General features: G+C 45.4%; 1 protein-coding gene across 1 annotated transcript; it reads right to left on the reverse strand.

Moving 5' to 3' along the window:
- Nucleotides 1–3,649: 3,649 nt before the first annotated feature.
- TEKT4 (tektin 4) lies at nucleotides 3,650–16,829 on the reverse strand. Its single transcript, XM_086473204.1, has 6 exons — nucleotides 16,296–16,829; nucleotides 9,319–9,389; nucleotides 7,651–7,794; nucleotides 6,525–6,747; nucleotides 5,382–5,536; nucleotides 3,650–3,866 (listed from the first exon to the last, which is right to left on the reverse strand). Exons 1-6 carry the CDS (start codon nucleotides 16,827–16,829, stop codon nucleotides 3,650–3,652), a joined length of 1,344 nt encoding a protein of 447 aa, XP_086329330.1.
- Nucleotides 16,830–17,900: the final 1,071 nt, after the last annotated feature.

Consider the following 17,900-nt stretch of genomic DNA (forward strand, 5'->3'; position numbering starts at 1 on the left):
TGTTGGGATGCAATTCACTTAGAGAGGCCAGCAGAACAAAGAGACTAGCCAGAAACTACCTGGGAAAATGGCTCAGGGAGAGATTTTGGAATAATTTCCACTTCTCTGTGGGTTATGTTGTAATTACACAGCAAATTACCTCAAACAGAATCTTGGAGAACAACAGAAAAAACTGCCCCTGGTGAGATCTCTCCTTTAAGACACAGCTGGTGTGACTGGCTGTCCTTGGGGCTATTTATCACGTAGCTTGAATTAAAAATCAGTATTTTAAGCAGGTATCATTTCTACCATGTGCCAGGGGTCCAAAAGCAGAGACAGAGTCTTCTGAAACGTCTCACCTAGGCATCTCAGTGCTAGTGTCTGCCACATTGGTACTAAATTTCTTAGTGACCTGTGATATGGTACAAGGCTGAAATTAATAGACAGTTGTTTTAAGCTTCAGTCTTAGAATTATTCATGATAAAAATACCACACACATTATCTGTCATTCCTCTGTAACCTTCTTTGCTCCCCTTGTACAGTGTCATTTGCTCTTAAGTAATAATTGAGTTTTTAATTGGTCTCACTCCTGTTTTTTCCTGGAGCCCCTGTACTAGGCATTATAAGGCATCATTTATCACACCATTAGTTCCTTCCTCTACCTGTAAGCAGATGAGAAAACTCTCAGGCTTTCCAGAAATTAAACCTCATCTTCAGAACCAGAAATCTCTCAGGATGTCTCCACATAGCCCATTCAGGGCTAGACCATAGCAGTGATTCTGTCACCTGATAATCCCTCCTCAGTTGAGAGGGGAATTGGGAAAAGGCGAGGAGATGCAAAGGCTGAAGACAGGACAGATTTAATAGATCAGCAAAACAAATAGCATGTACAAAGGTATACTCAGCCTAGGATATCTGGCCATCACAGCCCACAGGAGGAGAAGGAAAGAGGAGACATCCCCATCCCCATCCCCATCCCCATCCCCATCCCCATCCCCATCCCCATCCCCATCCCCATCCCCATCCCCATCCCCTCCAGGACACCAGCAAACCTTCTCCCTTTACGACAACCCTGGCATTACAGTCTGGGCTGCACCTGTAGCTGACGCAGCTCAGCTGATTCCAACTGCCACCAGCCTGCCTAGCAGGGCTGGGCTGGGGTTCTGTCCCAGCCGAACCAGGACACAGGATAATAACCAAAAATACCCAAATGAGATCAAAAAGTGCACACGTTTCATACGGGTTAGCAGGTAGAGCTCAAGACAATTGGAAGCTACAGCTACCCGTGATCCCAGCTCACACGAGAGCCAGCTAAAATGTCTTGTATACAATATTTCCTGGGAAATCCTCAGCTTAAGAATGAATTATGGAAAAAAAAAAAGAATATAAAAACATATTTACATGCTAGAGCAATGGCTTTAACTATTATTTTTTTAAAAATCAGTAACTAAAGAAAAAATCATTACTGAAACTTGAAGCAGTTCCATTTGATTCTCACTCTTACAACTTGCTGATCTTCATCTATTACCATGTGAATCGGGCAGTGATTACACTCCTGCCAATGTATGAGGTTTACCCGATTGGCCTAAAGCAAGTGCAGACTAATTTAGTTCACAAAGGTAAAATAAACTGATAGAGTTTAATTAGGGAAAGCTCCTTTTACAACCCAACGTGCAGCACAAGGTTATTTGTACTCAGCAGTCTCAGAGAAGATGACAGCACTTTTCTTTTCCTCCCTCTAATGCAAAATTCTTGAATAAAAATAAGAGTTTTGAGTCCTGGACTGCATATTCTCCTCATCCCATCTGCCACAATCATAACCCAAACTCCACTTGGATTCCAGGTTGTTTTTTCTTTTCTTTAGTGGGTGAGTAAGGTCAATTTGAACATGTTGCTCCTTTCTGCACTTTCTGAAAGGTTTCTCTGAATATTCCCATTAACCTAAAGCCTGGTTCACTGTCTTATTTTTCCCTGTTTTCAGTGTACACCTAGAGACACACACGCGACCAAGCAAGCAGCACGGTCTAAATGACCAAAACTCTTTAACCACTGCAGCTCTGAACACTGGAACATCCTTTAAAGCGTTTGGTTCTTCTGGTGCAGCCAAAGTCATTTTTATACACGACTGTGCAGTGATGTAGCTGCAGGCAAGGTGTGTAAGAGCTCAGCATGAAGAACAGGCTGGAATATGCTGCCGAGAAGCTGCTGAAGGTGCTTTAAGAAAGGCAGAACGGAGGAGAATGTTTTCAGCCTACCACGATAATCTTCAGGTTTTAAGTTCTGTGCGCAGAAAAGCACAATAAAGCCACATGTAATTTTTTTTCTAATCTACATGCCATCCCTCTCTAATAAGGATTCAACATCTGGACTACAAAAATGTAATCATGACGAAGAAATCTATTAAAAAAGCAAACCAAATCTCTCGAACACAGAGCCTGTAAAACAGAGGTTTGGGTCAAAAGCCCTCACTGCCGCAGCCGGTTTTCCAAGAAATGGTAGTGGCTTTTATCAGGAGGGCAACTGCTGAATAGTGCTCTGCACATCCTGAGTGAAGGCGACACAAATAGCTGTCGGTGAGAAAAACAGACAGGCTAATGGCCTCTCCTCTCTGGTTAACAGAGCGGGGCTATTCACAAATGTACGCCGGCTACGGGGTTTTGTGTGTGTGTGTTTTGCTTTTTGAGGGTTTTTTCCTCTCTCTCTTTGATCAGCTGCTTTGTGCAAGTGAAAACCTGTAATACAGGAAACCATAATGGAATTCTGTTCTGTGTCATCTTCTCCCCTTTTTTGACACACGTCACCTATTTAACCAAGTGGCCTACTAAGCTAATGGATGGGTGACATTTGTTACACGGCTCTGCGGGAGCAGATGAATCTGATGTGTTCTCCATTATGGGCAGGAGTTCAAACACACGCCTTGCTTCCAGGGAATAGCTGGGACAGATCAAGAGCTCAACTCGACACCCAAGTGCTTAAGTTGAAAGTCACGATCGCTATTCACAAGCTGTTTACGGTTGGTTTTTTTCTTAAAAAGAAATAAATGAATTTATTGACTTGAAGTTTAAAATTCCTTGGACTCCTTTTCAGATTACATCAGCAGGTGTCACGGACTGGGACTGGTTTTGCCAATAGGCAGATTGTCACCTAACCTGTGTGAACTTTTTTTTTTTTTTTTTACTAATAATGCTTGAGCAGCTTTAAAGTCTGTCATCTGTTTCCTTGCTGAATGTGTGATCTTCTGTCAGGCAAGCAGTGTTATTGCTCTCGTTTCAGGCTGCCTGAAAATGCTAGCAAGCCACAAATGTTGTATCTACATCTGTGTATATTATTATTCTTCACAACAAACATTCACTCAACATATTCACTTATCAGGGCGAAACCCCCGAATATCACATACTGTGCAAATTAATGCATATAGATACATCTAGATACAATTAATTGCCTTTAAGCTGTGTTTTAAACTTACTATGCTTTTACAGGCAAGGTTTTACAGAACTTTTAAAGGCAAGGCTCAAAGCCTACCATGATACTATACAAAAGCATTTTAACCCAAATAGAAGAAAATACAGTGAATACAGTACTTCTGTGTACAGTATTATCCACATATTTTATATGAAAGACTCCAGACTACATTTTTCTTCCCGGCTTTGCATAGTTAGTACAGAGCTTACTACTGGTAACCCGCTAATTTAAGAACGACAGGGTAGCGGGTGCGGTGGGCCATGCACTTTTGCCTAGCAATAAAAACACTGTTTGTTTTCACAGCTATTTCTTTTTCTAAATTCATCCGTGTATCTTCCAGGTTCCTCAGAGACTGTTCAGATTCCAGCAGTTTTTTCTTCAGGGATTCAATGGACTCCGTTAGTCCTTCAACTTCACTGATCGACCTGAACAGAATTACGTTGAGTAATAAAAAAAAAGGACCAGAAGCCAGACAGCATTCAAAAAGACATATGGACTGTAATGGGAATAAAGAGCAACAGTGATAGGATCATAACAGCAAACAGCAAAGGACCTCAGAGAGGTCCTACATACTTGCTGAAAAGCAGAGCTCACTTTCACAGCTCCTGTACAGAAGTATCCCACGATTTAGACTGTACCCAGAACGTCTTTTGCCACTAAGCATAGCGGAACTATCCCTCCTCACCTTCTCCCACTGCGTGGGACACTTGTACTAAGAATTGTAGGACAAAAGTGGTGAGAGAAGTCACCCGGTTTGACTGGATCAGCATTTCGTTAAGCCTGGGTTTTGATATCTGTCCACTGGTATAAAACTCAAGTTTTAAAGACGATACTTGCACCAAGGATCAGAAAACAGTCTTTGCTTCAAAAGCACACAAGCTTTTAAGGAAACAGCAGCCCATCATTTTCTAAAAAGCAGCAAACCACTTGTAAAGCAGCACATCATTTCAACTAAAAGCCAGTGGTGCTTTAGTGCTTTGCTGCAATCTGCCTGCAGAGAAAGCACGTATTTTCTTCCTGGGAAAACAAGATCCCCGTGTGCTGTGCAAACTGAGTAACTACAAACAGTATAAGCCTGGCAATTAAACACGTGCCCGTTCAGCAAAGCCCTTGCCTGTGTCCTTAAATCCCATTAAAGGCAATGTACATACTGAAAAGCTCGCACAGGGACGGTTTGCTGAATCAGGGCCTTCAATGACTGTGCCTGAGAGGGTACAAAGCACCTGGATTAACTGTAACTTCTCCCTCACTGTATAAAAAGCAGCGTGTTGGCTTCGAATGGTCGGCACCCTTGCTACTAGGATATTGTAAGCATGCAAAAGCTGATTCCCCGCTTTTCCTAAGGGTAGGAAAATGTGAAGGAGGAGAATCAATTACAAAGCTTATAATGAGATCAAAACTGACAAATGCGACGTTCAGACCTTTAATTTGAAAGGATTTGTTGACCTCCAGTTTTAAAACGGATTATTCCTGAAAATCAAATGCCACCAGCTGGATACTTCATAGCACGGAGGGCTTGTCTCAGCCTACGAGTATGTGCCACCCGTTTACATCCTCAGCACCTGAAGCATAATTCGCACAGCACATCGTCCACCTTGTGGTGAACCCTCGCCGACAGCAACAGGGTTGCAAGCGATCCACATGCTGTCAGATTTTCTTGCATCGTCTACAGCAAAAAGAAACTACGCAGTTCAGAGACCAAAGTGTGGAGACAAAAGGCAGAGTTGAGCCTATAGATTTTCTGTTTGTCAATACGTTGGGTTAAAACGCTATTTCCCTCCCAGTGATTTCAGCCACTTGAATTATTTCTGACTTATATCAGAATCAAACCTAATAATAAAAGCTAAAGGCTGCCTGTTGCCAATAGAAAGCGCAAAAACTGTCTAACATCACGTCTAGATAGAACGGACACCTTGGGGGACTTGTTTAGTAGTGTTTACCTGAATTGTGCTTCGTCTCTGCAGAGCTCTACGTTGGGCCTAAAAGACCTGTCATACAGCCTTGTTTGAGCGACTTTCATTGGAGCTTCTTTGTCTTTGATAGCTTGTTTGAGAGCGGCAATGTTAGCTTCTTGCTCTCCAATCTCCTTAAGGATCTAGAGAGGATACCCAAGAAAAAGAACGGTTTAAAAAACAATACACACTGTCTCCGTGCACGCTAGACATCTGCTCATGGTCCTAGTGAACCAGTTACAGTTTTGATCTCCTAGTTGTCCAGAGCGTATTAAAAATAGAAGTACAAAGGTGGTTTTGACCTCTTTATTTCTACTACGACACTGAGAATCTGACCTTTGGTCTAAAAAGAAGCAGAAAATATTCTGCAGCCTGTTCAAAAACTCTTCCATGTCTCCTGACAGCACAGCCCACCTCCATGGATTGCTTTCAATTGTAAATTTTTGACTGTAAATTATCCAAGAAAAAGTCAAGTTATTTTAAATGAGATTGAGAACTGCTGATCAGCTTGGAAATGCATGGATTTCTGGCATTAGTGAAGAAAATGGAAAAGACAGGAAATTCTGAATCCCTTCTCCCTCATAACCAGTGACACACATGCAAAAAATAAAGTCCACCCAGCTGTCATTACCCAATAGGTGCCAAGGAACGACTATTTTTTCCACCCTTGCCAACGGCCTAACACAGAAGCAGGAGCTGCTCCACATTGGAGAAGGGGCAGAGGCTGAACACACCCCTTATCACTTGCCAGGAGCTGGTGCTGCTGCTACTACTGCAGCACAGCATGGCTTTCATTCCATAGGAGCGATAACCAGGCTAGCCTGGGAATCCTGGCCCAAAGAGCAGCTCCTGGATCACACAGGCTTTAGTTCAGCAAGGTATGGAAGAAAGTGTTTCATTTTCTTTACACTTGAGTCCACCTCTTGTTTAGAGAAGCACAACAGATAGCAGAACAAGATGAACTGGAGCCACAATCCAGCTCTGAAGACTCTTAACAGATACTAAGCTGACACAAAATAGTGTTCAACACCTGACAGGGGCGAAGACTTTTTTTCTAGAGGATAAATCTACTGTGATCTTCTCAAAAGAAACTATCATACTTGTAGCCAGCATTCAAAAAAGAGCACTTACTTTTTCCAAATGATGCTCTAGTTTGTGTTTTGTATCATCCAGCTCCTCACAGTGCTTGGCAAAAGCCTCATTAACAACAGCACATTGCATCCTCAGGTCCTCAGAGACGTCATGGAGAATGTTGTCAATCAAGGCACGAAGGTTGGTGGAAGCCAGTTTTTCTCGTTCTGCCCTGCAGATGTTGTCACGACTGAACTTGGCCCATGTCTCCGGTGTTGAGGCGCTGCAAGAAGAGGTGAATGGTATACAGATAGGAACCTTGCTCTTTTGTTCAAGTTGCATCTAGAAGACAACCTGAAACGGGTTCTCTCCCTGCAAAAGTGTTGTCAGCCTCTTTGTCTGTCAGTCTAGACTTAGATGAAGAAAGAGGACTAATATTTTATGAAATGAAACAGCTCTCATTCATCTTGAGGCTTCTGAGGAAAGCAATACATGACACAAAATCATCCAATGTTCTTCCATCTTTATCTATTACTACTAAGGCAAAAAAAAGCATCCACATACTTTTTCACACAAGCAGTTAAGTCACCAGCGAACACACACATGAATACATTCAAGCTTTACAGTCCGTGTCTGCTTTGAAAGGAAAAGAAACAAGATCTCTGGTTGTCCTTTGCCATGTTGAGCAGCAGAAGGAACTACATCGCACCTGGGACACTGCATCATCTGAACACTGCCTGAAAGGGGAGGGGGAAGCAGCAAGATTTATTGTAATAGTAATAGTAATAGTAATAGTAACAGTAATAGTAATAGTAACAGTAATCCTCTCTGCGTACAGGAAGGAGCACTTGCCTTTCCTGAGAGACCGGCACGCCTGCCATGTCAAATGGTGAGTCTCAGTAGGACTTAGATCAGCCTTTAAAAGTATAAAGCCAATTATTTCCCAGAAAAAACTTCTCCAAGCTGGGTTTGCATCCAGTGAACCACCAGCGTATGCAATTGCTGAGACGGCAGCACTGCCGTGGACAGCAATCCATGTAGCTGGTTTAAAGCTGTGACACTGCACGTCCAAAGCAGCGGCGACCAAACCTTTGATCCAGCGCAGCGTTCCAGCTTTCACTGACGCAAAGGATGTATTGTATCTCACCAGGGTTAGTTGTGGAGGATAATGACAGGGATGACTCACCTCTCTTCAAACTTCACTGAACCAGCATGGAACTGGATGTTGGTGCTCTGGTTGCTGTACCTTCCGCATTTATCATCAGTGTTGAAGGCTTCGATTTTGTCTGACCAGTCCGTTTCACAAACCTCTTTGTGATCTCGATTTAATCTGAAAAGCCATTATCATCAGGCCTCGTTAGTGGAAAACAATACAATTCACCAAAGGGACATTTGTGAAGCTGGGCTCTGAGCCTTTGTCTTTCAAAGAGCCATGAGAACATCAACTTTCCCTTTTGTCTTGCAAATCCTAACCACACTCTCCCTCCCGCAACTATCTGCTAGAAGGGCAGTAAGCCTGATCTGTTAACCACTGCCGTAGGCCTGCGGTGCTGTTCTGTGCCTGCTGAAGGCTTAGGGCTCTTACAGCCTGAGACAAGGGAGTAGTTGCACTTTGGATTTTTACATAATGATCCTAAAACACAGAGGATTTTTTCAATAGTGGTGACAGCTGTGGTTATTAATTGGCCAAGAGGTAGCAGATTTGCCCAACAGAACCTTCTTCCCGTGGTAAGATACCAGCTAGTGCTAGCAGAAGACCCATCTTCCTCTTTCACTGATATATTGAGCGTGATTCCAATTTAAGGCATCCATATAAAGCGACCCTATATCATTCTCCGAGCCCTCCTATGCAGCCTTTCAAAGACTGTAGCACGCAGACAGTGTAATTTGTCCTTGGAAGATACAAGTACAATGATATTCAGAGTTAAAACTGCAGCTTTGTTGCCAATTACACGAGTCACACGTCACCCAGTTAATTAGAATGACTTCCGAGTACAAGACAGTGGGTCGTTATCAACTGTTAACACCAGATGTCACTCTCACCTAAGGAATTAAAAAGACTCCGTTGGCCAACGGTACTAAAATGATCTTAAAACAATTATAAAAAGCGAAGTCTAAACCCAGTAAACTCCTCTCATAGTCTAACGAATGTAACAGAACGACTTCAAATTATTTTACCTGTATAGACACTCTTTCTAAAATCAATATTTATTTTATTGGGCAGAATAGCACAAATTGGAGAAGCTGAAAACATTCTAAAAAATAAAATATCCAGGCTTCCAGCAGTTAACTCCTTCATATTGATGCACCTCAGTATTCGAGTAGCATCTTTCCAAAGAGCTTGTTACAAATTACAAGAAATATTCCTTTTGAAATGCAATGAATATCCATACTGATAGACAAGGTAGAGTGAAGGTTCGTATTTGAAGTTCACACTGATAACTGGCGGCAAAAGAACTCACCTTGAAAAGTTGCTTTGATCAGGTAAATTATTTTAAAAGAGCCTATTCTACAAATATATCACAAGGTGCAGCAAGGCAAAGTGATAGCCTGATACTACTTTTATCGCCCTTAAGTTTATCGTTGGAGACTTAGAGAACTGAACACACACACTGGAAACCAGGACTGAAAATCTAAAGCATGGCTTTAGGGCATGGCTCTTCCCTTACCTTATCCTACTTGAAAATCCTGAAGCTTCATCACTGAGTACCTCTTGTCAGGTTTAAATGGAACTCACACAGCTCACAAGCCCGGCATCAGTAAGATCTTTACCCACTGGGCATTGCATCCCTGTATGCCAGGGATTATTGGGCTACATAATTCAGCTACTAAGGTATCATGAAAAATGTCTTACCGTATCTGGTTCCCAGCTTGCATCAAAGTTCTTTTCAAAAGCTCCTGGATATTTCTGATAAGTTCAGCTTCCTAGATAAAAACATTGAGACTTCTGTGACATCCAGAGCAGCCCACCCTGTCCTGCAGAGCAATCTGATTTCAGTGGTTGTGGTTAAATACTTACATCTTCTGCTCCCTACCCGCTATTATGGCAAGACTTGATTTTCCGAGGAGCTAGCAAACGCTGAGGTTACTCAGCTCTACGTGTAAGGCGGCAGCAATGATTGCATGAGTGTTCTGTGGAAAAGTCTCTGTGTTCTACCAGATTAAACAGAATATCTGAACTACATGCACAGCCTTGAAGTAGGGAAAAACAAGGCAACGGCCTCGTGCTCCTCAGGAGACCGGCGTCACCACCTTGCCCAAACCCCAAGCTCCGTTTCAAAAGCGAGCCGGACACCATCTGCCCTGCGAGCGCCAACTCGGATGTCGGAGGCTGCTGCCTTGCCCAGGGACGTCATACACCAGATCCGCTTCTCTGGCAAGACACCGGCTTCCCGAGCCTGCCGAGTCCTTGCAGACAGCGCCAGAGCCCTCTGCCTCGTTCCGCAGCGAGCGCCCGGTCCCTGCGCGGGGGACAGGCTCCCCAGCCGGCTCCCGCGGGTCCCCGAGAATCCCGCTTGTCTGGCGCACGGCGATAAGGTGCTGTTTGGCGGAAAGGAGTGGCAGCACCTTTCTCTTCTGCTGGCCTGCCTCCTTGGAGTGCCTTGTTAACTGAAAATAGAAGTTACTACTCTATGAGTTCAACAGCTGCTGTCTGCTTCAGCGGGTACAGGAAAGCTGTCGTAATATAAACCCAACGGCACTTACAGCTTCAATTTTTTTATTAGATCTATTTATTTGAGAACTCATTTTGCCTGCAGTGATGGCCGACACGGAGGACTGCCGAGTTCTCCCAGATCTGCAGTGCTGGCTGAGAGGTTCATTTCCCCCGAGTTGCAAGACAGTGACTGCTCGAAGCCACAAAGCTTTGCCGCCCCTTGATAATGGAGCCGACATCGGAAGTTTCAGCTCCAGCCGGTTTTAGCAGGAATGCTCATTTCCACACAAACGTCACCGAGCCAAAAAAGACCATCCTTTCTAATAACCTCTCGTTGAACAAAGAGTACCCGGCGCTCATTTCTGACTGCAATAATGCTGCTTTAGGGATGAACTATCAATGCCCTGTGAAGCGACTTTACTGACCTGGTGATTACATATTATTAGACAAAAGCCAGTCCAGTAAGCATTTCTGTTAAAAAATAAAGGAATTTAATATTTGAGGATCAGATATCAAAAAAAAGCCTTTTTATATGAAAAACTCCTGATAAATTTTGCTGGTTTACATCAATGACAGTCATCCAATGGTAGCTAAGGGAGTATCTACTTACTAATGAACTTTATTCCCAGAACACTGCTGCCACTCCTTGATCCTTGTACTGTTTTTGACAAACAAATGAGTGTGTGTGTCCCTGCAGCGTCAGTTTCTCCATCACAAGAAACCAACAGGGAGCATAAAAAAGATCATTTTGTTCTAAATGGAAGAGGAAAATCATGACTGGAAAGAAAATATTTGCATTTTTAAGGCTCTAAAATAGGACAATTAAAATAAATATATAGCTGCAGGTATCATTTTACAAACTGTGAGAAGACTAAAACTCACTTTCTGGAGGGAGGAAGTATTACAATGGCTGAGTTGTCAAAGTAAACATTCAAAAGGATTTTAAAGGGTCAGAAAGATCCAGCACTCAAAATTACGTTTATAGTAATTGATATTATTTAGTCTCCATGCAAATGAAGAGACAAGTAGTTTCCTGTGAGTAACGTGCACAATTTTAAATGAGAACAGCCTTTAGCAATTAAGGTGTCCTACGTGGAAAGAGTGAAATAATGCAAAAATAAAGAATTCCCTTGGTGAATGACCTAAAATAAAATTTAAAAATTGATTCCCTGTTGAGGAGATATGCATTCAGATATGACATTTAAATCTGAAGATACAGTTCTCACAATTAATGGCAGTCGGAGACTAGTTAGAGTGAATAAGCGGGCGTAAATGAGGATGTATTTTCAACGCTTATCTATGAAATTATTTTTCCTAACTTTTAAACCAGTTAAAAGGTCAGATTGCATGGCTGGGAGGAGCTGTGGCACTGGGTTGAAGAAGAAAAGCCTTTGATCTAGGTCCCTCCATCCTGGCTGTGCCATTAGACATCGCGGCCCAACCCAGGCTGCTGCCCACCCGTAGCTGCGGCCGCCTCGCAGGACCCGCGGGGGAGAAGGTCGACGCTGCGTGAATCCAGCACCACCTGGAGAGGAGCAGGAGCTGGGAACCTCACACACCACGTGGAGGACTCACCAAATGCCACGTCTGCTCCTTCACACCGTCTCTGCAGAGTAAATCCCACCAACCACCGCGGCAGAGAGCGCGGCAGCCAGGAGCACGGCTCTCCCAGACTTGGTGATTTCAGCCGTAAAACCGCGGGTGGTTCCACAGTAACGCCCTGAAGGCAGAGGTGGGTTTTAGCCAGTGGCAGAACAGGTGACCTTTATGCAGGCGTGCGCAGAACCGTGCTGGCAATTCACTTGAAGGCCCGGTCTGCATCGAGAGAGGAAAAGCACTTGAAAGGGTTTTAGTAGCCAGCAGCATCTCTGGTTCAGAGGACACCACCGAGATCTGCATTTCTTCAGTTCATGACAGGACTCAGTGGATGAAACGTCCTTTTTTTTTCCCCTCCTTATTTTTCCCATATATATCTTCATGTGCCATCTATTAAAACGAAATACTGTCAAATCTGAAGTGATCTTGGCTTTTTTTCAGCCGTCTTCTCCACAGTCAACACTAATAACAAACCTGTTATTATAAATGGTTGTCAATTAACAGGGAGAGAACATTTTATAGTTTAGTGTGCCATTTATTTTATTGCGGTATTCAATGTTTATGATGCAAAAGTTGGATTTTGCTCAAATCTAGTGATAAAACCACCCCAGTTCCTGACTTGGTAAGTGTCTAATTAACGGCGCAAAGAAAACGTTTAAGAGCAGATGTTTGCGCCTTTCATGAATTTATAAATTCAGGGTTTTCGCAGCCTGTCTTTTTACATCAGTGACTTGCAGATGTCAGCAAAGTCTAAATACAGCACCCAGGGCCAGAATGCCACGGTGGGAGAGCAGCTACGAGGAACTGGTAGAGCCCCGTGACGGAGGCTGAGCCGTCAAACCCAGCTGCCTCCACCCATCAGCAACAACAGGACACCAGGTGTCCCACACGCCAGCACAGCAAATAAAAGCCAGCTCCCTTACGGACCTCGCTAGCTTTTGACACCCAAACAGCACGGAACAGGAAGACTGGTATTCATTACAGCTGGGAGTAAAAGCAGGCAACGGCCTTCAAAATCTCAGCTCTGTGACGGGCCTTTTTCCTGCTGCTCATTCCAAAATCCACAACCCACGGACGTCGAAAATAAGCACTGCCCTCCTCTCTGCGTGGCCTGTGTGCAGGACCGTCCAGTTGCACACTGGTTCACTTGGCAAAAGCGCAGGTCACATTTGGAAATGGTGTGTTGGTGTTTCCCTTGCCCCACTACTGCAGTTAGTGGGAATACACACCTACATATCCTTTCTCCACTTTTTTAAACTTTAATTTGACAAGGTCTTGGCTAATGCCTTTGTTTTCAGCCTGAGGGAATAGCCCGGGCTGACTTTGTCGTTGAAGCAAAGACAACAAATCAACACTCTTGAGTCTAGGGTAAAAATGGGCATAAATGTAAGTACATCCACTTATTCCAGAGCCATACCTGGCCCTCAGTTAAGGAGTTTGGACACTGGGCATGTGGAAACAACCTTGAAATGCACAATATATGCGGCTGAAACATGATTTATTGACAGTTTACCACCACAAGGGCAAGTCCTTTGCTAGAGCTTACATTTTCAATATTAAATGCATGCACATAAACACACTAAACTGTCATTAAACTGGCACAAAGGGGATTCAGAGGAGAGGTCATACGGGTCATGAAAGTCGAAAACCTCATACAAAACAGATGGTGTACTGCTTTTTATGAATTCAGCTATTTCCAGTGCAGCAGCACAAAGAAATAGAGTAATTCGAGAGATTTTATCTTCTTTTTAGTCACCAAAGTTCCTTCTTTATCGGAAAAACAATTGTGTCCTCCCGCTTCTTTTCCTTAACCAGAGCTGCATTAAGAAAAGATGAATGTGCTGTTAAGTGGAGTCACTTCTGAATAACAGCTGCTTTTGTGAGGAGCTTTCACTTAAATACCCTCACCCCTCATTCCAGCAGAGGCTATTTAGTGGTGGTATATGCCAGAATAGGTGATCTAAACATGACCATACTGCAAAGCAAGTAGTACAGATGAGTTGGAACCAAAACTCCCTAAAAGAAATAGATGGTGTGCTAAGGAAAAGGAAAACCCCAAAGATTATCTGGATGCATAAAACCTTCATCAGAGATACTTCTGTTTTCTTTGTGAGTCATCTGAAGTGGTTCCTACTGAACAGATGATAAAAGTGCAATTACATGCAGAGATTCCAAACTGTGAGTACGTGTGTCTTTGATGTTGTCTCTTTAAATGTCATCTGCCAAGGGGCTGCTGAAAGGTGGTTATCTCGGCAGGATGCTCTGGGAACTGGGAAATTTCTGCATTGGTGCAGAAAGCTGAAAGCAGGAACTAAACCTGTGCCCTATGAAAAGCTTTTCCCTGACTATGTGAAAGGTGGTCCCTCATCCAGACATGCTCTTCTCCCAGTTAGAGATTCCCTCATGCACCTCTCCATGGGAGCGGGCAGGAACGCGGCAAAGGTCCCAGAGAACGACACCAGCACAAGCCTGGGCTGCAGTAGGAGAGGAAGAATTTCAAAGGAAAATGCCCTAGAATGTGTAATTAAAACTGCAAAGAAAAGAATGTCTGTTTCCTAACACAGATGACTTTTGGAAACTATTTCTTCTTTTTCCCAGTTTTTGCATGGGAAGAGAATAAATTAACCCCGATCTCCCTTGCCTTGACATTTCTTAAGAGAGTTAAGATTAGAAAGTGACTGGACAAGTAAGCAACACTCAGAAAAAGTTGGTCAGTACTTTAGCGATAAAATTTGCATAATCCCCCCAAATAAGCTACCAGTGAACCGGGCCATTAACTTGGAAATCTGTGCAGTGAACAGTCAGGATTCATGGAAGAGCAGCTCCAAGTGTCAAGAATTATTAGTCAGCTTTGGAGAGAGTAAGAAATACAAGGCACCATCTGACTCCTTGCAGTGAAAGAGGTACAGGTACAGCTGCAGCTTAAAGAGCTGGCAAAGCCACCGAGGGCACATGTTAACGTCTATTTGCAAACATTCGTGCCATAAAATTATAGACCTCTGTGAAAACGGGAGGGATTTCCTCTGAAATGACGTACTCCTCTTCCTTCTGCACTGCAAAGGTCATTGGCATGGCAACAAAATCTCCATTTCTCAAGAGTTCCTCTGCTGCTGGTGCACACGTCTCTTCTGAACTCACTTCATTCTTCTTTGGTGACATCCTGCTTGGCTGTGGATGGACTGTGGCCACAAGCACACAATCACAATTTCAGGTGAAGAATTAGCAGCAGCAGATGGACTTTTGAGCAATGAACAAACTACTCTCTGAGATCAGGAGGAAAGAAATAGAGGAGAGAAATCCTGCCAGAATTTTTTTTTTTTTCCGGTAAATCTTACATTTCACAATTTCTCTAAAACACCAGCAGCTGATTTCTGTAATCTGAATTTTGTAAGAAATCACACACTGAAATATCCTATACAGTAAATCTCACATGTTTATATTTTTGACTGGAACAACCACTTAAACATAGATTACAATTCAGGAACTGTACACAATTCCTATTCAAAATATTGCTAAATACTGTCATGCTAAATACTATCACGCCATCAGCTATGTAAGTCTCTTCAGTATTTTTCTAATAACAAATATTAATCATCTGGTTTAATCAGTAACTCATCACAAATCAATTTTCACAGTATATTGGAGGCTGCAGGCAAATAATCATTAATTTATTTGTGCGACACTGGAATATGTATCATTCCAGAATGAAAAATGACCCCGGATCTGTTCTCTGTAACACATGCAGCCACAATAATTACAGCAGCTTTGAAGACAATCTACAGCCGGTGTGGGATCTCAGTGACAGGTAACAAAGCATTAGCTGGAGTTGAGAGTCCTCCAGGGGAGGAAAAGGATCAAGCAAATTTCAGGAGAGTCTTGGGTTTGTTGAAGTCACCCTGTCACAAATACCACCTGCCTGTGCCCCCCCCACTCGCCTGGAGCTACCATCCCTCGCAGGTGTCACACAGCTACGTTGTACTGTTCCCTGTGCTGTCCTGCAGGACACTTAAAATGACACTGTAGGACAGTGTTGGATCACCACCTTGCCATGAACCTTGGCAAAACTACGGTGTTAGACTCAGTAGTGAAAGGCAATGGCAGAGACTGCCAGACTTGGGCAGCTTGAGCACGGGAGCACACAAGGAGCATTCCCACCCAATAGTCTGTTTATTGGGTACTGTGTTTTTAAAGTGTAACCTGCAGGGGTGAGGGGACTTTAAGCCAAGTAGAGGCTGGAAGAAGAAATTTAATGCCAGAATACGATGCCCATCTTGGTTCAGGAAACCTCTGTCTTGGATTTTTTTTTGGATCTGGTCTGAGCAGGGCGTTCTGGGTCTCCTCTAGTCATGCTCCTATGACTTTAAATACTTTTTGAACAGAGGAAGGATTTTAAACAATCCTTCTTAAAGCTAGGAGTGACAGACAGCATCCAGGCTGCCAGGAAGGGGCACTATGCCTCTGTGCATTGCCAGAAGATACCTTCATGAGCTGCAGCTGACCAAGCTGTTCATCATTTTAGAGACCAGAGCAGCTCTGAGAGAGGGCTGCCGCCAACCTTAACATCCTAACATCCTGCTCACCTTCAGCAATTCTCTCTCTACCTCGTCACTGACCAGGTCTGGGGGTTGCCTCCTCTCCCGACACTGCAGATTATCAGTGGCAATGGCATAGGGCACCTCGGTGGCATCGAGCGCCCTTTCCAGCCGCAGCTTCTGGGCTGCCAGCAGGCTGGTCTCAGCATCAAGGTCCTCAATCTCCTTCTGGAGCTCGGCCTTTCGGAAGTGTATGTCCTGCAGGCGCCTGCTCAGGGCGGCCGTGGAGTCCTGCTGCGCACGCTGGGCGTTGGCAGCGGCATGTTTGGCCAGCTCCTTGGCCTCGGCCCGGCCTTGCTCGGCCTCCTCGCAGCCGGTGAAGGCCTCGTGGAACAGACGAGAGTTGCTTCGGTGCCACTCGTGGGGCAGGTACTTGGCAGTACGGAAGCCGGCCGTGGCCAGGCCGCTGGAAGAGTCGGGCCCCGTGTTCAGCGCCACCTCGCACACCTTCGCGGGGAGGTCGGAGGCCGGCACGGCCTGCGGCGCCGGCTCCTTGGTCAGCAGGACCGCGGCCTGCGCCATGGCGCCGGGGCCTCCCGCAGGGCGAGCCCTGCCTCCCCGCTAGGCCGCGCCGCGTCCTCCCGTCGCCAGGGCAACGGCAGCAGCCAATGAGGAGGCGGGTCCCCCCATTGCGAAGAAGGAAACCCGAGGCGGCAGCGGGGATACAGCCCCTCCCCTCGCTGCCGCACACCGACAACCCACCAATCAGAGCGCGGGTACGCCCCGAGGGCGCGTGGGATAGGGGAACGCCGGCTGCCCGCACCCGCCTCCAAGCTGCTTGTTGCTATGGCGACGGGGACACCCAATTGGGAAGGAGCAGTCGCGGCGGCGGGGGGCGCTGGCGGTGTCATGGCGGCGCCGGGCGGCCTCGGGGCCGGGGCTGCTGCCGCCCTCGGGGCCTGGGCCTGGGCCTGGGGCGGGAGCGGGGCCTGAGGCGGGAGCGTTTCCCAGCACAGGCCTCGGTGCGCGTTGGGACGTTTGTAATTCGCGTGTGCGGCTGTGGCGGTGAGAAAAGAGCCGCTGAAGGCTTTGCGCTGCCCTCCCCCCCCCCCCCCCCCCCCCCCCTATTTTGTGCTGAGGAGCTTCTTTTTCCCGCGCATTAACGCTTTGTCCTGTTTGGGTTTTGGAAATAGGAGAGGATCCCGCCAGGACTTCAGCCCGGGTCCTGGCCAGCTAACGGCGGAGTCGCTGGCTGCTTGCGCTGGGGCCCAGAGAGACCCTCAGGCCGTGGGCAAGGCCCAGGGCCCTGTGCGGGGCCTTAAGCCACTCGATTTAATACGGTTTTGCCCCTCGCTTCATTTTTATACCCAAATGTTCGTTCTTAAGACAATCCGTGTGGCTCTGGCCTTGTCAGAGACCAGGTGCATGGGAAATCCAGCTGCTGTGGCATCCCCTGGTTTAGTTTCCACCTGGGGAGGTGCAGGCAGCTTATGCGTGAATTATGTTAAATTTTTGAGGGGTTGCCATCGCTGTGCAACAAGGAAAAGGAGCGAGAGGCTGCGAGGCAGAGGCGTCTCTTCAGAGCCCTCGGAGGGAAGGTGCTGGAGAGCACGGTGACAATAGAGGGCACTCTCATCCTTGCGCTGCGACAGA

Source organism: Leptosomus discolor, chromosome 14, assembly GCF_034619465.1.
Source record: "Leptosomus discolor isolate bLepDis1 chromosome 14, bLepDis1.hap2, whole genome shotgun sequence".
NCBI lineage: Eukaryota > Metazoa > Chordata > Aves > Leptosomiformes > Leptosomidae > Leptosomus > Leptosomus discolor.

Bases quoted from the DNA above. Each gene is read 5' to 3' on its own strand.
- TEKT4 (XM_086473204.1), bottom strand. From the start codon at position 16,829: ATGGCGCAGGCCGCGGTCCTGCTGACCAAGGAGCCGGCGCCGCAGGCC. The intron at 7,795-9,318 runs GTAAGACATTTT...ATGGCTTTTCAG, and splicing joins CAAGCTGGGAACCAGATACG to ATTAAATCGAGATCACAAAG. The intron at 6,748-7,650 runs GTGAGTCATCCC...CTCTTCTTGCAG, and splicing joins TCAGTGAAGTTTGAAGAGAG to CGCCTCAACACCGGAGACAT.